The sequence below is a fragment of the Neodiprion virginianus genome, chromosome 7 (assembly GCF_021901495.1).
Source record: "Neodiprion virginianus isolate iyNeoVirg1 chromosome 7, iyNeoVirg1.1, whole genome shotgun sequence".
Taxonomy (NCBI): domain Eukaryota; kingdom Metazoa; phylum Arthropoda; class Insecta; order Hymenoptera; family Diprionidae; genus Neodiprion; species Neodiprion virginianus.
This window is the reverse complement of record NC_060883.1, coordinates 9590152-9613738: the sequence shown is the minus strand read 5'-3', so window position 1 is coordinate 9613738 and position 23587 is coordinate 9590152. Positions and strand designations below refer to the sequence as shown.

Genomic DNA, 23587 nt, shown 5'->3' with positions numbered 1-23587 from the left:
GTTAAGTGGCTGAGGGGCACCAGAAAGGGGGCTGGCGCCACAAAAGGGGCTGGCGCCACAAAGGGGGCTGGCGCCACAACGAAAAGCTCACGCAGTTCGGAGAACTACGGAACAAGTCCACGCACCTACACCACCGCACCAAGCAGCGATATACCATACGTAAAAACCTACGATATAGTAATAGCTAAAGAACTAAGATAACAGGCGTGTATGCGCGAGGATGTCGTGACCTAATTAGTTCCTAGAAAAAGAGGGGAGGTGCGCAAAGGTGACCAAAAAACTAGAGAGGGGGATCGTTCTGCGCAACGATCGACCCCTATAAAAAGGGCGACCGATCACTCGATCGTCCTCTTGTGTTTCTACCTCCAGATTCGTCATCTAGTTCCGGTACAGTCTCGCGGTAAAATCCTTTAGCCTTTTGCATTAAAACTTTCATACAACGTTACTCTGCCCAAAAGTTCAGCGAAATTAAAATCCATTTTGTCATACTAAGTTTAAGATCTTACAAAGTGTAACTCTGCGTTTGTGACTTTTAAATATCAAAACTTATAAAATAAACCAAACTTAGTCAAAATATCCAAATATTAAAGTCAGTTATTCCGCTAAAACCTCTCACCAATCTACAAGTCATCGCATCCAGAATATTCTCAAAAAGGTAAGCCAAATTAAATCTTTTATCCAACAATTTCTCCCTCTTCGGTTCGTTCGACTAGAGCGACAGAATGCCCGTTGTCCGGTGTATTTCAATACTTAATCGGTAATTGGTGACCCAAACTACTGATGTGAGTCTAGCTGTAGCTGCGTGTGAATGTTTCCGGTGTCTAACATCTGGAGATTTCCACTAGGTACCGTTCCGACGTCACACAACGCTCATGTTCTGTCATAACACAGCTGTTGAAAGCTAACTCTTGATTGGCTTACCCCAAGCCTGTACTGCTCCAAGTGGCGAAAATGAGCACTACGCTTTGCCAGACTATTTGAGTCTCCCCTCACCCTACGACTTCCCAGCCTGTATGCGTGACTGAGCTGTATGCAAGAAGACTGTGCTCTGACTTACATGCAATTATTTAGTGTGAAGCAAATTTTTAACTTATAAGACACAAAATTGCAAAAGAAACTTGTCAAAACTATGTCAACTAAATCATCAGTGGATTTGCGGACAGAGTTAGCAGAGCTTGTGAAGCGTAAGGCTGAAATAGCGGTGAGTCAAATATACTATATAATAAATATAATATATTATGCCAAAAGGTTTTGGTATTAAACCCCGTCCGATCTGCCGTACAGTACGATACCAATAATACCGTAAAATTAGTAAAGACAAGCATGTATTTGGATAAACTTTACATCTTAGGATATCACCCGTTTATAATCTATGTTCCAAACTAATGCCTCATGTCGTACGTTGACTCGGTCTCGTCCCTGATGTTTGATTCAATTTCGAAGTTATAATCATATATTTCTACTCGGATCGCGATTTATTAAGCGCTTAACTACAATCACGAAAGACGAACCAATTGGCTCTAAGGAAATTTGAAACGAAGCCGCTAAATTTTGAGTGACAAATAGGAAAAATTCAATTTTAGGACACGCTAGCAAATTTAGAACGACAGATATATGCTTTTGAGGGAAGCTATCTTGAGGATACGCAACTGTATGGGAATATTATACGAGGCTGGGATCGTTATTTAGCAAGCAATAAGAACACAAATAGTAAGGCAGATAAGCGCAACAGAAAGTTCAAAGAAGCAGAACGGCTGTTTTCCAAATCGTCAATCACATCTGTTGCTGTAAGTATGCTATATTATCCTTAATTAAACAAATTTTTGTTGTATTTTAAATTATTGTATAGGCACATTTTATTTAAGTGATCCTAAGTAATCCAAGCCTAACAGGAGAAGTTTATTGAAAATTATATCTTCTGTTACAGGCTGTGAATGGAATACTGGAAAATACACAAGACAAAAGTAAGGTCCACAATGGATATCCATAACTAAATTTTGAATTCTCACCCTTTTATCTGGCACTATTGTTGTCTATTTTGTTGTTCCATAAATCTATTTCCATTATCGATGCTGTTTTACCAGAAAATTACCTAATCCTTTATAATTTCACTGTACACACCACAGCTTTATACTTGATAGTTGTGTTTATCTTGAGCTACATCATGTTCTTACCTTGTTACATACCTGTAAACTCATATATCTCTCTCTATATATATATATATATATATGTATATGTATATGTATATTAGTTTCAAAAAAAATTTTTTTGGATTTTTTTTAACGCTACCCGATAAAATACCTGTTTGGAACCTAAAAAATAACCTCTTAAAATTTGAGCCACATAGCTTTTGCGTAAGAACTGGCGCGGTTGATTGTTCGTTTTTTTTTTTTTTTCACTTTTTCCTAAAAATCTCCCAAAATATAACATATCTGACAAAAAGTCTGTTGTGATTTTTTCATATATTGCGTATTTATCAAGATATTTACAAAATGCAAAATTACAACTTCAAATATTGACTTTTCTTTTCCAAAACAATTTTTTTTTTGTCAATTCAGTCGATCAACAAAATTTGGGATTTGATATGAAATTTCTATTTTATTGAGAATTGAAAATTAATATATGAAATCTGAAGATTTGAAAAAAAAAAAAAAATTGTTTTGGAAAAGAAAAGTGAATATTTGAAGTTGTGATTTTGCATTTCGTAAATATCTCGTGGCTCAATTTTTAAGAGCTTATTATTTAGGTCCCAAACAGGCATTTTATCGGGCAGCGTTAGGAAGAATCCATTTTTTTTTTTTTTTTTTTAAATACACATATATATATATATATATATATACAAAGTAGCTAACGGTCGAGTAGCCTAACGCGCATGTGCTAGAATTCTAAAGCAAAACCAGTTGTTTTGCCAGGATGTCCAACTATTATAAGTTCAGGTGATAGGTTGCCGCAATGTATGTAAGCTAACAAATTTCGGTTGTCCTGACAAAACAACTGCTTTTGCTCTAGAATTTTAGCACAAGCGAGTTCGTTATATCGTTCAACCGTAGCTATTCACTTTGTATAAGTATACCACTATAACCAGAGTGAATTGTTAATGAACCGAATGATTGAAAGCGCATGCGCTAAAATACAAGAGCAAGAGCAATTGTTTTGTCAAGGCAACCAGGATTCATAAATTCATATGACCACTAGATGTCGAACTTTTCGAGGTTACATACATTGCATTGACCTGTCACCTGAATTTATAAACACTGGTCGTCCAGACAAGATAACTGGTCTTGCTTTCAATTTGTAGTGCAAGTGCATTAAACCATTCAGTCGTTAGTAATTCACTCTGTCAATATATTATGTACACACACACGAAAATGTTCCAGCAACCATTCATAGTAAAATAACTCTCGCTTCTAATTTTTTTAATGTGTTTTTGTCAGTAACAGTTTGTAAATAGTAAGAAAGGAAGATCGGCCCACTCCGGGTCCAAGCTTGAAAATTTTTATATCTGACGCAGGATTTTTCATAATTTTTTCAAATTTCTAATTTCGGACGGTCGATAAAATCGTTTCTAAAAATTGTAGAAAATTCAAATTGAGTCGAAAAAAAAAATTGAGTACGTTTCAAACTGAGAAGAATCATAGAAAAAATCGCGCATTCAAGGGTAAAACCCAGGTCGAATTGGCGTGGAATGCCCCATATATATATTCTATATAGAAGTTGATATATACATATAGAAGTTGAAGGATTCGTCGCAAGAGACACAGTTTGAGACAGTATGTAATCGTGGCTTGTTTGTGAGTGTAACTCATTACACTCCTGTATCAAGCCATTTGGACCGGATCCGGCTGATCATCAGAATGATATGAAGAAGTCATATATATTTTTACGTGAGAAAAATTCGTAGAGAATGCAAATTCGAAAATTTCAGGTGAGTTGAAAAATTAACGACGGAAGTCAGGCGGCTAGGTGGTCTAGTGGAGTAAGTCTCTGGTAAAGCATCTCTAGACACCAGGTTCGATTCCTGGCTCCGTCGTTAATTTTTCAAGTCACCTGAAATTTTCGAATACGCATTCTATATATATATATATATTAGGGTGGGCCAAAAAAATCGACTATTTTTTTTCTACTTTATACTCCGAAAACTTGGTTGGTAGCGACCTCAAAAACATTCTCTCCAAGTATGAGCTCTTAATTTTAATAGGAAGGTCCTCCTCCTCGCAGTTTTCTATTTTTTTCTTATGGTGAGGAAGAAAAATACATATCTCGGTATCTACTATTTATAAAAAAAACATTCGTCTCATATTTTCGTAGAAAATTGAATTCTGTACAAAAAAGGTCTCTTACAATTTTTTTGTATCCTCACTATTCAGAAGTTATTGAAGGTTGAAGTTTGATCATTTTAAGGTAGATGTCGTTTTTTTTTTAGAATTTTATAACTCTTCAACAAAAAGTCATTATAATACGCGCAACTCGTGGTTGTGTCGGAAATTTACTGCTCTACAATAATGGTCTCTTATGATTAGTCGATTAAATTAACCGTTCAGAAGATATTCACCGTCAAACTTCAATGCACACTATTTTTAACAGTTTTTTGTTAATAATTAAAACAATTCCAATTTAATTCATGAGTTTCGGAGAAATTTGTACAAATTCAAACAATTTCAATTTAATTCATGAGTTTTGGCAAAATTTGTACAAAAACTATTAAAAATAGTGTGCATTGAAGTTTGACGGTTGGTAGAGACCTCAAAAACATTCTCTCCAAGTATGAGCTCTTAATTTTAATAGGAAGGTCCTTCGCCTCGCAGTTTTATATTTTTTTCTTATGGTGAGGAAGAAAAATACATATCTCGGTATCTACTATTTATAAAAAACAAATTCGTCTCATATTTTCGTAGGAAATTGAATTCTCTACAAAAAAGGTCTCTTAGGTCATCACTTAAATTGAAATCAACATGATTTTTGAACCTAATATAAATTTTTAGCTCTAATTCTGCAAAAAAATTCTTTAAAAGCATCATATCTATTGAATTGAACAAAAAAAAATCAATGCTCAACATTTATTAGAACTCCAATTTATGTTTGACGAAATATTTGATCCTTAACTTGTCACCAAAACCAACAGTTTCGGTGTAATTCACTAAATTCGATCAAATTTTTAAAAAATTGAACTTCGATCTTCAATAACTTTTGAACGCGTGGACTAATAAAAAAATGTTATCAAACCTTTTTTGTAGAGCGTTCAATTCTCTATAAGGATTATAACAGCGATTTATGAGTCAATCAGTTGTATGAACGGTATAAAAATCAGAAGAAGCAAAAATAATTTTTCCCATGTTATTCTTATGGGAATTACAAAAATGCGATGAGGACTATCTTAATATTAATATTAAGGGCTCATATTTTCACAATAATTTTTTTATATCCCAAAGAAACTTTTAAGCCTGTTTGGAAGGAAAAAAAAATTAATTTTTTTTTTTTTGAATCACCCTAATATGTACATTGTGATAATATATATATATTCTATTGGCTCTTTGATTTTGGTCTATCACTTTTTTTACTGTTACATTACCATGAATGCAAAGTTTGTTCAACAACCTTAGTCTTTTTTGATAACTTGAATCAACAAAATAGACAATTTAATGAATAAAGTTTATTAGAATTCTAGTTGAAGTAAACTATGAAGATTAGAACTAAAAATGACTTCTGTAATTAAGCTGTGTCAACAGACTCGCTTTTCCCTTTATTTTTTATTTATTTATTTATTTTTTTTTTAACTATTCACGAGAGACAAATGATTCCAGTTGAGCGGTACAGCGAGTCGGAATCTCAAGCTGGTAACAGCGGGAGCGAGGACAATTGCAGCTTTACAAATTCAGTGTTAACGGCAGGCAATAACAAAGAAACAAGTGGTAAAAATCACACCTTGGTTCAAACAAGTTATTCCCAGAATAATGGTACTCTAAGTAACGCAGACAACAGTAACGTTCAGTTTACTAATGGGCCGATGTCTAACGGAGGTATAGATCACGTAACTACCCCAGTCAAGGACAGCCATACCAATAGCAAAGATTCTCACAAAAATAGATCGTCTTCAAGCAGTGCAAAAAAAAGTAATAATAAACGGTCCAGGCACAGATGAAGTCTATAACGCTTCCAAGGACAATTCATACTTTGCAGTTTAAAATAACACAACAAACTGAAAAACGAACAACAAAGAACAATAACCATGTTTCGGAGTATTTGATGGAGAATTTAATCTGTCATATATGAATATAACCGACTAATGTTAGTATAATTAATTTCTAAACTGCACCGTCAATTTTCTTTTTTGCGACTTCTCTTCAACATATGTGTGCGTATTACGTTGGTCATTATGTGGGGATCAGAAAAATTTTCATTGGGGCGCCCCCCAGATCTGTTCCAAATCATTAAAAAAAAATCTGTGTAAAGTTTCAAGCCTCTACGTCAACTGGAACACGTGCCTCTAAGCTGTGTAAGCGTTGAATGTAAAATACATGTAGTTTTTAAAACTAGTTATTTCGTTTTGTATGACTTTGGTATAAATTGAGGGACCTATTTGAAACTTGGCAGAGTTGTTGCTTATGATAGGAACAATCCTTGAAAATTTCAAAATCCTATAATTATTATTTCCTTATATACGAGCCTAATAAAAGTGATACTATTAAGCTTGTATAAAAAAAAAATATATTTTAAATTAATAAAATTGTGAAATTTTCACGGTTTGTTTCTATTATTATAAGGAAAAACTCTGCCAAGTTTCAAATTGATCTCTGAATTTAAACCAAAGTCATACAAAATGAAAGAACTGATTATAAAAACTATATGTATTTTGCATTTAAAACTTTCAGACGTTAGCGGCATGTGTTCCAGTGATGTAAAGGATTGAAACTTGAGACAGATTTTTTTTAATGATTTGGAACAGATCTGAGGGCCTTCCAATGAAAATTTTTCCGATTGCCAAATAAGGATCACCCTAGAGCATATAATGTATTCGAACAAACTGTATTTTGGCTATAATTAATATTTTAAAAGGAGTTATGTTTAAACGTCTGACTGAATATTTTTAACATCATCTTGTAATGTAATAAATTAAATAAAATGGAATCATGGTTTACATATATCACTTAATACTTAGTTATTCAACATTTTTCTATTTCAATTTTAGTTCAATCATCAGTCGCTATTCGGATAATATTTGGTATATAATTTTTATTCATATGTATATACAGGGTCCAAGTCATTTGGGTAAAGAAATATGTTTATTAAAGCGATTCGTACTTATTCTTGGCTTCTTGTATTTCTTCTTCGGTAATAGTAGGTTCTAACTCACATTCCAACTCTTCTTGTCTGATGAAGGCAAGCTTTTCTGATTTTTCTTTGAAGAATTGTTTTTGCTTTAAGGTCAGCTCAGCTTTGTAAGCATCCAACTTTTTTTGTACAATTTCATCACAATGTTTTTGGGTTAGCTTGCGGAGTGAGTCTTTCCGCGTTACTGGGAGAAGTTTTCTAGAAATCGATTTGTTACTTACTTTAGGAGTTTGCTATATTTGTTGACATAACAAAACAAATAAATGATCTACTTAAATCATCTGAATCTTAAATGGTATGACTTACGATCTTGACATTATTCAATCATAATATGACTTACGGAGGATATGGTTTATAGACCAAGTTGAGCTTCTCAAGAATCCATTCGAATCGTTTATAGTCCCATTGGCGTAAATATCCGAGGAATTTTTTCCGCTTATGAATGAGTTCGTTGAGTTCAACTTTGAGGATTGCATTCCTAGGAAATTTATCCATTGTTTTTTGCATGTCTTGAATAATAGCGGTCATCTTTGCAACTGTAATAGATAATTGATTTGTATTTTCACAACAAGGATAAGTAATTCATAGCAAAATACTGTTGAATAACATACGTTTTGCCTCCATTGAGCCCCAGTCTAATTCATGCCTCCTTACAAGAGCGACTGCTTCGTTTCGTTTCATTTTTCTTGTTTCCATTTCTGGAAGATATTCTAGCGTAAACAGCTTCTTGACTACTTCGTCGGCGCTAAAAATTGTTGATATGACAAATGAAACCTTTTCAGGAAATTGAATGCAAAAGAAAGGTATCAAATGAATGCCAAAATGTATGCAAAGTCTGACAAAGAACAGAACACGTACTCTTGCAATTCTTTAGACTCGCCAAATCTACCAGCAAAATCTTTCGACGTTACTTTCAAATTCAAACCAAGGTCCCCGGTTTTTTCTGGCTTGTAAAATGGAATTTTTTCGGGCCGAACCCATTTTATTTTGAGAGCCGACTTGAAGGCATAATATCTTGCTACATAACCATCACATTTTGTGATGCTACAGATCACGTTCGGCACGAACCGCAACACGTTCATTCTTATGCGCTAAGAACTGGGTTTTGACCTGATGATTATTTTTCACAACTTCATCAGGACGCAGTTAGATAATCTGCAATAATTAAACCAAATTTATGATTAATTTCGCGTCTTGAGTTATCGTCCTGACCACGCCAATGGACATAGAACTTGTATCAGAGATGAGTAGGGAGATCTCCAACGCTCGGCTTTTCGTGATACCAGCTAAGTTGGAGCGTCGACGTGACACCTAGGCGGCCACGCACCGAAGGTGGCCCATTTCCGACCTGACACCAGGCGGCCATGCACCGAAGGTGGCCCACAATCGTGTATATGTAGATACACTCGGTTGCTCGAGCAAGTGGTTGCCAATCGCATCCTTGTCCCCGCTCGCACAGATGTTTCCAGGAATGCAAGAATTGGGATTTTTTTTGTTTCAGTTATGAATGTCAGCGAATAAAAGTATCTGCAGATTTGATAAATCTTGGATTCAATTAGCGGACGCTGAACCAAATTAATTAACTATTCCCAGTCCGAATACTTTTTTTTTTTTTTTAAATATGTATTATTTTTTTATTGATATGAAAATATGTGACGCCTGGTGTTCTTGAATATTTGTACACGCAGTCTATGGAAAAATATACGAAGCCAGCTCGATAACATTTATGCAAAATGTGCAATGGGCAAGTGGTTGGGGGAAATTTTTTTTTTTCTCGAACTGAATCTTCCAGAGAAGCATCAGCGAATTCCAAGCAAGCTCCATAAACATACCGAGCAAAAGCGCGCTCGCGGACGTAGCTGTGGTGTGGCTGTTTCCTGTATTTAAGTTAATTACTGCTGCCTTTGCTATAATACTGCATTCAAGTCTTAAACAAAACACTAAAAAATAAGTTAACCACTTAATGTAAAACAAAATGTTAGATTGAGCTTAAAATTTAAGCCGGAGTTACATAAACTAAAATAATTACAAGTGTAACATTGTAAATATTATATATTTATTGTTTATCTAAATAAATATGGTTTCCTCCTCTAAAAAAAAAAAAAAAAAAACATGAGGATGGCGTGATGCGGGACACGGGTTCGATCGCAGTTCACTCTTTTTATTTTTATTTTTTTTTTTAAATTCAATCTCGGCTTTTGTTTTTGTATTTTCGGAGCGAAAAAACAAATGAAAGAAAGAAAATTTCCTGAGCCGGTCGATTTTTTCCTTTTTTCCTTTTGCTTTTTTTTTAGTGAACCCACCCTTTTTGTAGTGGGGGTAACCCAGAAGAGAACAAATAATTGAAACAATAAAATTCCGAGAGTGAATCGATTTGTTCCCCGTTTTTGGCGCCTCTTTTTTAATAAGGAAAAGTTTTGACAGTTATGAAAAATAGAGATTACTAAAAACAAATGTATTGTTTTTTAATAACACCGGCCCACAAAAAAAAAAAAGTGGTCTGTACTTTTCACCGGACCTACCTATCTTTATGTATTTTGACGCACTGAATCCGAATCTGAAGTCAGTTTTGCCCGTACACCCTCAAAATTTTGAGTAAATTGCAAAAAACCATAAAAATCGCCAAACATTGGCAGTTTTGCTAAGAAATAAATTTGTGGAACTGTAGACCAAGTATGATTTTTATGCATTTTGGTCCGTTAAACCCAAATCTGAGGTTTATTCAACCATAAGCCTTTTAAAATTTAATTGGGCCGGTGTTATTAAAAAACAATACATTTGTTTTTAGTAATCTCTATTTTCCATTACTGTCAAAACTTTTCCTTATTAAAAAAAAAACGTCCATTTTATATCAATCTTGACGAGCATTTCTTAAGAATTTTGAGAGATGCGAGATCGGAATGACAAAATTATTTCAGTAGCAACAATGTATGGACCCCTCTCTTTTTCCGATATCGGCAGCCAATTAAGAGGCTTCACAGTGTTCAGTTTAGCGCCAGCAGCTCTCGAGGTATCAAGATGCTAAGTGAATTACATAATTATTTTACAAGTATGGAAAAACCGGCAGGTTAAGAAGAGAAAAAAAGGGAAGGACCTGTAGTCGTATTTTATACTTTATTTAATTTTCCTTGAATTGTCAGACGTTTTTATTTTTGATTGTATAGGAAGAACATGTGTGGGGAATTCCATTCTAGTGCCCAAGAATATAGTACGCATTTTCGATCATTTTTTCTTTTTTTTTGGGGGGGAAACATTTTCCTCAATTTCCAAATTTCCTTAATTTTTTGGTATTCAAATCGATTCTTAACAATTTTGCGCACAGGATTTCTTTAATTATTTTTTCCCTAATCCTGAGGATATTTCCTATCGGAGACCACTGTCAATAGGCGAGATTCCGGAAATCATAAAATTACCTTTTTTTCTAATTAAAAAGAAAATCACATAAGGCCACTAAGAGCTCGAAATGAAAATCTTAACGTAAAAAATCCGTTTAACCACCATCCTAATAGATATACATCGTATATGGGGCATTCCGCGTCAAATTTGCAACCCATGTACCTCACCCTCTTCGATTTTGATAATTCTTTAGTATGATGTTGCAACCACGGTTTCAATCGACTTAAAACAGTGTCGGAATTTTTTGCAAATTTCTTTAGCCACCACTGAAATAGAAAAAAATTGTAAAACCAATTCCGAAAAAGCTTCTTTTAAAATTCTGAAAAAATTCACACTGATTTTATAATTAAGAATATGATTTGTAAGCACGACACGATAATGGGATCTCAACATTTACTACTTTTCTAGCAAGTTTTTTTTTCTCATGCCGGAATTGGAGTTTCTATTTATTTGTTCGGTCATAAATTTCTCTATTATTAATGGATTTCAATTTTTCTGAAATTTAGAGGAATGCCAGAAGGCCTGAATACAGTTCATACCATTTTATTCTTTTTTTTTAAGTTATCCAAAGATCCAAGAAAACTAAAAACTTGCGAAAACAATAGTAAATGTTGAGATCCCATTATCGATCCAACTTAGCTGGTATCACGAAAAGCCGAGCGTTGGAGATCTCCCTACTCATCTCTGACCGTACTAGGTTACAGCGACCCTTGCGACCAATCTAAGAACTATTGAAAGCGGATTCAAGAAGTGAGTCGCCCCCCAACACCAGAGTTTCCAGACCTGTATGTAAGACCGTGGCTCAGGCCATACAGAATTTAATTACACAATTTCAATATGGCAAACGTGCGAGATAGTGATACTTCGTTATGGCTTCATAATAAGCTCGGCACGTCAAATGATAGCTGGACTGGCAGCTCAATTTGTTCCCAATTAAACGCCGAAGTTTTGCGAAACATAAAAGATTGCTTTCCGGATTTGCAAACTCAAGTTAAGCTCAAACTACTCCTTTCTTTCTTTCACCTACAAAGACGCAATGTCGAAGAAGTATGTATCGTTATTATAATATAGTCGATAAGTATTCATATTTTGTTACCATTTTCACAATTGAACTTGATATCCATGTTCAATGATCTTTTTTATCAATTCATTTAATCTGTCACAACGGTTTTTCTTATATCCAGCCTGTCACTTGTATCAAAAATGTAGTTCTTCAACCAGATACCACATCTCCTGTTTTCCCGTTACTAGGCATGAAAATTCTGGTGTAAACTATCTGCGAAAAAGGTAGCCAATCTTCTGCAGTTTTGCAACAGTTCAGTCAGTGCAAATATTCTATACAATGAGAAAATGTCCATTTTGATTTGTATATGATAATATCATTTATTAAAGTGTCTACTCACACTACTGTCAACGGACACTCCGGACTTACTAAGTGTTGAGTTGTCCCGAACTGTTTTGCAAAATATTTGAGTGCCTGAACGATTATCCGTGGCAAGCCAAAATTGAGTGATAAAGGCTAAATCAAGTTAGATCTCTGTTATACCTCGGGTAGATTTTCAATAAATCATATTATTCTATCACTATCCAAAATCATAACATATACCAGAGGTCTGAAACACGCTTTCGGTGTCTGTCACCCTCAGAGATGATATTTCCAAAATATTCCATTCACTTGAAAATTTGTTCGGACACCGCAGATGTTTTGAAAAAACTTATGCGATTACATTACTAACATGCGATCATTTGGCATATTTAGCATATTCTGCCTAAGTTCACTCTGTAGTGCAAATAGACACAGTGTTTATTTATACTATGGAAATTCATTGATGAAGTGGCTGCATGTGAGTCACGCCGAGGTATATATTGCTCACACCAATATTTCATGTGCCTCGACAAAGTTGCTCCCTCCTCAGTATTGTAACTAATTCTAACTCTCTGAAACAGACATGAGTTGTATAATTTGTAATGTGCTTTAAATTTCAAACGATCTCTTGAATGAAAATCTTAACAGCCGTATGTCACATTAGTTGTTTCACAAAACGATTTCAGTGTGCATGACAGTTTGCTTCACAATTAGTATGAATTGATGAGTAAATAATTTAAATTGTGGGAAAAAGTACCAAGAAGACTTGAACGATGTAAATTACTTGAATTTTATGAGATTGAATTTAGTAACGTTATTATAAGGATGCAGTTTCAGGAAATATCCTTATTTTGTAACTTTAGGATTGTTTGGAATTCAGGAAACTGTAGTAGAGTAAAATACAAGCATATAATGAATTTTTTATTTAAGTTATTCTGAAATTGCACAAAATTGATTTTTTCCTCAATGTATATTAATTTTAACTTCAGTGGATTACCGTTTGAATGAGCATTCGGAATTTGGAACCTCTGATTTGTACCTTATGTGTATGATATAATTACAAAAGGCGACGAAATTTGTGTAAGCGATTTCACACTTGTCCTAATTTTACCTGTAAGGCTCTCGCGTAACTTGCATGCAGTTATTTTACTGTTCGAACGTACACGTTGTTACTTTTATATTGCATCTATTCGGATAACAGAGTATAAAACTGAAACTATCAGATGAACGATGCAGTTATTGGACGACGCTGAAGTTAGCTGCAGGTTTCAGCCGCAGGTTGCAAAATCCAGGGGCGAATAAGGGCCAGGGGCGCCCGAGCTGGAAATTTCGATTCTCACGTTCTACCATACGTCAAGTAGTGTCAATACTCGGATAAACATAGAAATTTGTGAAAATATGTGCAAGACAGTTACGAGCTCCTGATAAACAATGACGATTTAGCAGTTGTCGATTAGTAGTTGCAGCACTCAACACAGATGTTCACAGTCATCTTCTCGCTTTCCCTAATGAAACTTGTAGCGTTATATTGGGGGTGAAAATAGGAACATTTCTGAATTATTTCATAATTTTTTGAATATTTCTAGTCACCAGCCGCAGCTTCGAACTTAGAAAATTCAACGTTTTCGTCAATTCGGGAGAGTTTATTATTTTTTTTCGGGGTTAAAATTTCGCGTTCTCTGATGAAACTTGTAGCGTTATGTCGGGGGTGAAAATAGGAATATTTCCGAATCTTTTTCTGATTTTTTGAATTCCCCTACTCACCGGCCGCAGCTTCGATTTTGGAAAATTATAATTTTTTTTATAACTGCCTGAAATTGATGAAATGTATTTGAAAATCAATGGTACCATGGGCCTCAGCAGTTTTCGAATACCCCACTGATTTGATATTTTCACTACTCATAGTAAACGCATTTTTTTTTGAAAATAGTGGCGTATTGAGTTGGAAGAAATCATCGAAGTAGCATCACTGGATAATGAGTTGTGGGTATCGATGCTGTCTGAAGCGATGAAAACATTTCCATCAACAGGCTCATTGAACACTGACATATCAGATCTTGATGAGCATCGTCCAATATTTGGTGAACTAGTCAATGACCTGAGGAAGTTGGTAAAAAAACAATGTGATGCAGCTATGCTTCCGCTAGAATGCCACTATTTGAATAAAACAGCATTGACATCAGTCGTTGGGCAGCAGCCAGCATCTATCAAGCATTTCACACTCAAGAGGAAACCCAAGAGTGCTGCTCTGCGTGCGGAATTGTTACAAAAGAGTGCAGATGCAGCTAGTAATATGAAAAAAAGTGCAGCCCCAACTGTGCCAGTACGAAGTCGTGGAATGCCCAGGAAAATGACTGATACAAGTGAGATTAGATTAATTATCAACTAATACTTGAAATGATACTGAATTTTAGGTATTTCGTTGGAGCCATTAGCTGTATGACTAATAAGCTGTAACAATTTTTTTTCTGATTTTTTTTTGGGCTTTTGCCATTCAAATAGTAACATTAAGTCCTCCAAAGTAATCACATTAAAAGCATACTGTTCCTATACACCTGACATTAGATGAAATTCGACTACAACACCGAATTATCATACCCAAAAATTATACCACACAAACTTATATCTCATAAAGTTACACTTTGCTTACATTACATTACTACGCTACGACACAAAATTATATCGTGTACAATAATTTTGTGTAATATAATTTTGTGTAATATAACGGTGTGCTCACTTTATTATTTTGAACAGAAACGTAACATGCTTATTTTTTGACTGATTTGAAAAAAGTATCAGAGTACCATTCAGAATTAAGCTCTTTTTGTGTACAACAGACTCCTTCAGCATATATGTCAGTCAATTCAAATTGTTGACGACTTTTACACTCTAATATTTCACAAATAATTCTTGTCTATTTCCCAAAAGTCAGGGTTGATGTTTAAAATAGGAATTTAATTATTAATAAATTCAATAACGTCACATTTTTAACATAAGTCTGGAATAACATTTTGTTCCTAAGTAATATTACGATCTCATGATTTATTCATATCTTACAGAGGTCAAATTATTCAACAAAGGCTTAATTACCGAGACTTTTTAAATAAATATGTATCGAAATTCCATTTAAAAATAACTGCTTCATTCGAATGGCAAATACAAAATCGTACTATGCCACTTGTTATAATTTTTTTTACAAACAAATAGACAGCTGAAGAAAAAGATAAATTTAAAACAGCTTAGCACTATATTTAAAGTTTTAATTCAAAGCTATTGTTCATGGTTCGAATACTGCAAAGTTCAAGTTAGTAATGCCACTAGAACTAAATGTCAAAAGAAAAATTACTATTTTGCATATCTAGAACAGAATCGAAGGAGTTGAGTTTGCACAAAATCGGTATATTAACGCTGTGTCAATACTTGTACAATGCTTATTCTTGTGAATAATTCCACTTTCTACCACGAGTTGGATTATCATTGTGTAACAAGGTTGAAGTTCATAACTTTACCACATTGATTGCCACGGAATTTTTCACGATTCTGGTCTAAAGAGCCAATTTGATTTAATCATGTTATATTATTAAAAATTGTTATGAATGTTTTCAAAAAAAATATGTTACGGATTATCTTGTAGTTGGCTTATGTAGCAGAAACCTCTTCGCGCAAGCCAACTACGAGATAACTCGTAGTAGGCGTCCTGGGCAAGTAAACAATCTATGAAATATCTCGTAGTTGGCAGTCGACGTGTTAATGTAATGAAACCTCGAGAAAAGAATTGAAATTTTTAAATTTTCAAGTGGTTTAATTTAAAACTGAAGTCAGTGCAATTTCGAAAATTGAGATATTCAAGTACTAGGTAGTACTTATTTTCCAACAAGACCTTGTCAGTCAACATTCAAGGGTTTAATAATTACTGACACAACCATTTACTACTAGAGTGAACTAAAATTACCTTTTCAATCTGCTCACACCTCAAAGAATATTAAAAAAAAAAAATGTCATGTTATAATTGACCTACATCAATATTGTGATGTATGTGCTACATGACGTTCATTTCCTCAATCACTGATTTTGATATAAATATTGAGAGATTAAAATAATCACGGTTCCTTCCAGCGCCTTTGAAAGGAATACCCAGCAGAGTTCCAACCAGTGGATTTCGCTCACCTTCTCTGACAAGTCCATCAATGTCTAATAGGACACCAATCGGAAGTCGAATTCGTAAAGATGGTGGAATAAAGCTTTTGGATATAAATGAACAACCCCTAGGGTATGCACAAGCTAAAAAACGTAAACGTATGCTGGAGTTAGAGGAGCAACAAAAGAAGGCGGCCGAAGCTCAGGCAGCTGCTGCTGCAACTGCTGCCACGGTAGTACCTACCTCACCGGAAACACCTGCCACTCCGGAGTATGCGCAGGGATTGGCACCTTTAAATCCTCCTGCAACCCCTGTTGCACCTACGCAACCATACGCTACACCTATTAGTACACCGACAACTGGTGTGGCAACTATTGCAGCGCAAACAAGTAAGTCAGCGTTCTGTTATGACCTTCAGAGTGAGTAGAGGAAGTTCAGCAACATCAGTTTTTAAACCACCATCCATTTTGCACAACTTTTGCGATTTTATAGCTATGAGCATTTGATATTTCATACTTATTTAGACTGTGATATATATACATCTATATTATTATTCTCACTTTCAATTACTCCTTCGATCGATAAGAAATTATTTGTGTAATCAGGAAGTTCGAATACTTGGTAGTTTTTGGTTATACCAGTGCACATAATAACGAATGCGAATTCAGCAAACACTCAGTAACGATATTTTTATTTTTGCAAAGAATTCGTTCCATGATTTGGCTTCTTCCAAAAAACCTTCTAAATAAAAATCTCTCTTCAACCAATTTGTTTAGCCTATGAGTTTTCAAACTATCCTACAAAAAAAGTCAATCTTAAGAAATCACTTAAGGAATTATTTGATTTTTGGCATAGAAAATTCTGACATAAACTTCAGAGTAGTAGTTGGTTTTTTTCGTTGTTTTTTAGTTAAATTGGATTTTCCATTTTTGTATTGATATATTACGTGTCATAGTTCAGAGTTTGTTACTGTATTTTAAACCTGATGTTGAAATTGTATAAAAACTTGCATTCTAAAAATTCTCTACGAACCCGTTTGTGTAACGGATGAGTTCATTCTCATCCACTCGCAGACCCTCGTCATCTCAGACTTGATTGTTGATTTTTTTTTCAATGTTTCAAATCAAAAACTGAACAATTACATTAGTGATTTTTGAAAACTATTTGCAAACTTTTTCAGAAAGATTTGACGATTCACAGGGTGAAAACGAGTCATTGAAACAAAATATACATTTTTTTTAGGATATTATCAGGGATTGTATTATCATACAAAAAATTCCCAGTGAAAATAAGAAATTTCGCAGTTTATTAATTACTGAGTTAGATCTTTTTTATTTTTATATTTTAAATATGTCATATTTGTTGTTCCAGTTCCTACGCCTATAGCACCTGCAACAGCAAGTTCGACATTGCCAGTAGTCAATCCAACAACTTCAACTATTCTTGAAAGTTCACCTGTCAATATACAAATTGTCAGACCAACTCAAACTATAACACAAATTCGAATACAAACGACGGCACCACCGGCTACTGCAGCTGCTAATACTAGAAAAGGATTGTCTCTCACGGTAACATTCTTATTTTATATATATATGCTTCATACAGTGTTCGATCATAATAAATTCATTTTTAACCATTTTAACTCTAAATAAGACATTATCATTAAAATTAGATAAGATTTTGAGGACGAATTTTTATTTACTTTCTGTTGTTTTTAATGCTATTTCAACTATTGAAAGGAACTGTTGTATTGGAATGGTTAGTTAGACCTGACGAGCAGCAATCAGGATCTATATCTGTGCCTAACCAAGATGTTGATTTAGCCTCTTTGAGGTTCAATCTTCTCATTTTGGATGATGACATGTTACTATTTTTTTGTGTGAGGATGAAAATGAGGCAGAGGGGGGGATTGTTTGTGATATAGACGCAGGGCCAATTTACCTAGTACACCAACCACGCCATGGCGTGGGGCGCCATGTGTCTGAGGGTTTTTTTTACAAAGTTTTTTTGGGCGAAATATTTTATCAAATTATAAACTTGTTGAAAATATTGCTCAACAAGTCGCACGAGTTCAATACAAAACTGTTGCCACGTGACATAACCTGTGCAGAAAAAGTGAAGAATAGACGTCTCTTTCAAATGATTTTTTTTCTTCGTGTTTCACTTTTTCAGCAGCATTAGAACGTGCACGCGTAACAGCAATTTGCAGAAACCTTGTATACGCTCAAATCAATTTCAAAGTTGACTGTGTGGTATTGAAGATTTGAAAGCTTAGATCTCTGTACATTCTAAGTCGATAACCTAAAAATATTCAATGCATGAGTTACCACATATGACACCTGAATGCACAGGTACGACAAATTTAAAAAAATCAAACGGTAGAAAAAAAAATCTGGGATTGAAAATACTTTTTACTCAAACATTTTCAATTTTTCATGATAGAATATTCAACATGGCGTTCCAAAAAAATATATCCTAGAAATTATTCCTTAAAAAATTGTAAGGAAGCCTAGAATAAAAAATTAACAAATCAAAATAGTAACGAATAATAAATCATGTGACCGCAGGGCTGAGTTTAGAAACCTTACCTGAGTGAACTCTGATATCATACTGTCTCTGTCTAACACATGAGATTAAACAAAGACACAACGATACTCGAGTCACTCGAGTAAGGTTTCTGAACTCAGCCCTGCGGTCACATGATTTATTATTCGCTACTATTTTGATTTGTTAATTTTTTATTCTAGGCTTGCTTACAATTATTTAAAGAATAATTTCTAGGATATATTTTTTTTGGACGCCATGTTGAATATTCCATCATGAAAAATTGAAAATGTTTGAGTAAAAAGTATTTTCAATGCCACATTTTTTTTTCTACCGTTTGTTTTTTTTTAAATCATTGTCATATTAAAAAATATTAGGCTCTGAAACAAACTGAAATTTTATTAAAAAAAAAAACTTGAAAAAATTATCGGCACACCTTAATATTAATATAGAACATTGAAATTTGGAGGATCTTCTTTTTTCAAGGTTAACTTTAGGTTTTTGAACTGGGAGCACAAACTTTTTTTTTAACGTTCAGTCTAATAACCAGTTATCGGTCCATAGTGATGAATGTCTCCAACTCGATATCTTTCTGTTTCTTTTTCTTCGCCATTGATTCAGTTTCATCAACACTAACAAACATGTTACTGCCATTGCGGTTTCACTCTAACAACAAGGACCTTACATACAAGAATACAAATTACTGATGGCATTCAGCTCAATCAAAATGAATAAGCATGTAATCTTCGAAGTGAGCTGATATCGGGATCGACCGCCTCTGGATATCGAAAAAATTTGTATGGTAGAAGTATTTGAGAGGATGCTATAGTTCGCCTTTACTGATCGTGTCAAATGACACTTATGTGGACTATTATAAAAGTCTATACATCACTTATGTGGAAATGCTATATGTAGCATGCAATGCCAAATAAGAATACATAGATACAAATTTTGTTTTATGCCATAATGGTTCTTAGAAATGTATTCCTGCAAATAAATTACCTTTTATTTTAGTAATACATTTCCCAGTCTTATTCTCGCATAAAACGCAAAAGTTTCTGGATGTTTTTGTTCAGAATTGCATGAAGAATTGCGCTGATTGCGGCATGTTTATATCAGTGCTGCGTGTGCTTCGATAATAGTCAAAAACAGAACAATGTATCTGTCACAAAGTGTCATTTTATTTTGTTGGTGAAGGCTGACTATAGCATCATCTTAATACCACACTACTGTTAAGAAATGTTACTTCTACTGCCCTATGGGTGGTAAAAATTATGCTTCCATTGTAACCGATATGTACATTTCTGCACACAAATTGATCGAACGTAATACGTATTGACATTCTTTCTTGCAGAGGGAACAAATGCTCGAAGCCCAAGATATGTTTCGAACAGCAAATAAGGTTACCCGACCAGAGAAAGCAGTTATTCTTGGTTTTATGGCCGGTTCTAGAGGTAAATTTGAATAAAATATTTTAATGAATAATCACATGAAACTACAATTTGTTGTTGGCAGTTTTTATCCTCCAATCATTTTTTTGGTTAACTATTAATCTTCTCTTCTTTCAGATAATCCTTGCCCAAAGCTGGGTAACATAGTTACAGTTATGCTGTCGGAAAATATAGAAGAAGTTACCCAAGCTGATGGAAGCACCGTTTCCATGCTTGTTGAAACGCATTTTCAAATGAATTATACAAATGGCGAATGGAAACGAATAAAAAAGAATCGACGCATTGTCACCGAAGAACCAGCTGCAGCAGGAGCTCTTGGACCAAATGCAACTGCGACTGTTCCTAACTAGGTTTCAGTCAGTCATTGTCACACTTTAATATTTCGATGGTTTGTTTTTTACCGCTTTGAAATGGTGTTATATCATATTTTTTAAAGAAATAATATAATTTCGCATTTAAAATAAAATTGGGAGTCGAAGCTGCTGAACTTTTTGATTTGCACATGCACAGATGGTTGATATATTGTGTATTACATCGATGAGAGTTAGTGAAAATCGAATCATTGACTGCAGTCACAGAATATAATATTGACATGAATATTACTGAAATACAAATTATGGCACGTGTACCAAGGTGATGGGACTGGCGTAGAGGGCGATAGTTCAAATGTGACGACCTATTTCTTTGTATTAGCTACTGCGGATGCGCTGCACCGTCGAAGCAAACATGTTATTTACTGTGATATCCGCTGAACGACTTGTGACGTTCCAACGGACACTTCTGGACAATTCAGGAATTAGATTCTAAATTATGTTACGAAAATTTACTGCGACGTACAATCAGTAGTTTTCAGTTGCTAATATCGATTAAGTACTAAAGTACACTGGACAGACGTGAACCAACCGCGTTATGAAATTATAGTTGGAACCTTATGTGTAATTTACAAGAGGGAATTTGATGGATATAATATAACCCTTTGTCTGCACATGCCGACATTTTGACTCCAATTTTTTCATTGTTCTTAAATAGCGCTGAGCAGTACGTTCCACTTCAAGCACGTTATCAGACTGTTACATTTTTTATTTTTGATAATCTGACAGTACAAGCTGAAAGTTTAATCAATTTACTACAAAAAGTAACTCTACCTTTTTTTTCAAAAAGTTCATAGTTGCTGGATATTCAAAGCCGAATATTTTCTGGGGTCTGATTGATGCCATATGCAGTCGACGGGTCGTGACGGAAGCGTGCAAACAAAGGGATAATTTGATATGTGATTTACCTTGACTTCAGCTAGATGCAGGATCAGCAGTCAGCGGCAGTGGCGGATGATTTTTGTGCAGCGGCAAGGAATCGAAGATAAGTCGTTATTACATGGAATTGTTTATTAACTTATGATTACACTCTGAAAATATGAAAGGTTATTTTGGAAGATTGACACTTTGAATTCGATACTTTTGGTTACTTCAAGAATAAAGATAATGATATAAATTGAGTTACAAATTAGATTTTTAATATTGTTTAAGATAGTTGTTTGAAATTATACTCTGAGGAGTATGCCTCGAATGGAAGAAGTTTTAACCCTTTTGGTCATAGAAGCTACTATGATGGCACCTTTTGTTTCCTTTTGTTTTGTTTTTTATATTCCATACAAAATCCTGAATTTTTTTGCACTTTCAGGTAAAACATAATTGAACTTTGGAATGATTAGAATTTTTTGTGAATCCATAATTGTTCAAAATTGTTACAAATAAACGTATGAAAAAAAAGGGTATTTTCGTGAATATAATTCGTTAGCGGAGGAATTTAATAATGAACGTATACTAAAAACGATTAGAATTCATTGGTTGACAGAGATTTTAGAATGGCCATTAGATCTACTAAATTCAACGCATAGGGGTGCATATAGTTCGTATCAGGGGTTGCACCTATTCTTGGCCTCAAATCATACTGTCTCGAAATAAATATTCATATAAATCTGATTAAAGAACGCTATCTAAAACAATGTTGATAAATCATCTAGTTTTCACCCTATTTGGGATTGTTTTTGGTTTTAATAAATTTTTGATATCTGATTTGCATACCGTCATCATGAGATAAAAAAGTTGAGAAAATCTCGTATAAGAAATATGTACGTCGAAATTATACAACGGAAAAATAAATATCAATCAAATATATGAACGTGTATCTTTTATATTTACATGAATATATCTAACTTTTTACACACGATAGTAGCATCTCTAAGACGCTTTTTTTTATTATAAGTTTTTAACGAAGTCAACTTTGAGCTGCAAATATTTTGAAAAAATTTTTAGTTCCAATCATTTCAAGAATGTTCCCATGTAGAATTTTCTGCTTTTGATGAGCACTTTTAAAATTATGAGTTGAAAAAGATCAATGTCTCAAGTTTTGAAGAATTCGGAAACACTTTTCTCTTTGCTAGAAACACATTCAAGATACGTAGAAGGTTAAACCTATTTTATGAGTTTCAAATTTGGAAGCAATAATTCATCAAGAAAAATTACGCAAATTCTTGAATAAATATAAAAATGAATAATGAAAATGAATTTATCATAAGGTTGCTTCAAAATTAATTGGAATAAAGAATAAAAGATATATTATTGAGTCTTGGTGAGCGGTCATAGAAATGTATAACGTATATTTTTGTTAACGTTTTGGCCCGGATATGGGCCCTCCTCAGAACGATTAATTTTTTTTTTTTATTTGACTGTCAAGAACAAAAATTTTTTCCAGTAAGACATAAATTACTATGGATGTAATACTATTGAAAGTTATTGTCTATTGTAGGTTAGTGAGAACATATAATATATCTGTTATGATTAAAAAGTAATAGAATTTAAAGTGTAATTTATCTTTTATAAGAAAGAGGATTAAGACTGGTCAGAATCCTAAAATACTATTTGGAGAGCGAAGGTTCTTCAAATATGATGACAGTGAACGTTGTAGACTTCTCCAATTGTTAAAAGTGTAGGTGTAAAAGATATGAAAGTTAGTAATTAAAAAAACTATGTATATTCACAGTGTATGAGTCAAAATATTAACAAGGTTTAAAGAAAGGGTTTACGATAGTTAAAATAGTTTAAACGATGTCGAAACAAAGGTAATGGTATCGTTATGACCCTATTCTCCATGTCTAAACAATTTTGTTAAACCGTTTCAGTCAACTGGTAAACGACGACTGTTGAGAGAATCAAATATGACCAGAGTGAAGGTGAACAAGTATAAACATTTGTAAAAATATGTAACACGGGGACATCAAAATTATGTACTTAGTTAAGGTTAAACAAAGTGTCATATGTGGGCGGTAATCAGCGGTTTGTAAATATTCCTAAGATGTTCAACATC

General features: G+C 34.0%; 3 protein-coding genes across 4 annotated transcripts; 2 read left to right on the top strand and 1 right to left on the bottom strand.

The window, feature by feature from the left end:
- Positions 1 to 1008: 1008 nt before the first annotated feature.
- LOC124308983 (chromatin modification-related protein MEAF6) lies at positions 1009 to 7141 on the top strand. The gene is made up of 4 exons (XM_046772185.1): positions 1009 to 1201; positions 1584 to 1787; positions 1928 to 1964; positions 5802 to 7141. The coding sequence occupies exons 1-4, from the start codon at positions 1130 to 1132 to the stop codon at positions 6137 to 6139; spliced, it is 651 nt and encodes a 216-aa protein (XP_046628141.1). The 5' UTR covers positions 1009 to 1129; the 3' UTR covers positions 6140 to 7141.
- Positions 6335 to 8605, bottom strand: LOC124308982 (28S ribosomal protein S15, mitochondrial). Its single transcript, XM_046772184.1, has 4 exons — positions 8188 to 8605; positions 7941 to 8074; positions 7670 to 7865; positions 6335 to 7527 (listed from the first exon to the last, which is right to left on the bottom strand). Exons 1-4 carry the CDS (start codon positions 8409 to 8411, stop codon positions 7284 to 7286), a joined length of 798 nt encoding a protein of 265 aa, XP_046628140.1. The 5' UTR covers positions 8412 to 8605; the 3' UTR covers positions 6335 to 7283.
- A 2928-nt stretch (positions 8606 to 11533) lies between these two features.
- On the top strand, positions 11534 to 21734 carry LOC124308979 (negative elongation factor A). Of its 2 annotated transcripts, XM_046772181.1 has the most exons (7): positions 11534 to 11772; positions 14022 to 14454; positions 16208 to 16618; positions 17601 to 17797; positions 20128 to 20227; positions 20342 to 20612; positions 21386 to 21734. In XM_046772181.1, exons 1-6 carry the CDS (start codon positions 11563 to 11565, stop codon positions 20572 to 20574), a joined length of 1584 nt encoding a protein of 527 aa, XP_046628137.1. In that variant the 5' UTR covers positions 11534 to 11562; the 3' UTR covers positions 20575 to 20612; positions 21386 to 21734. The 2 variants fall into 2 exon arrangements, with proteins under 2 accessions (XP_046628137.1, XP_046628136.1); XM_046772180.1 differs by lacking the exon at positions 21386 to 21734 and having other exon boundaries at positions 20342 to 20702.
- Positions 21735 to 23587: the final 1853 nt, after the last annotated feature.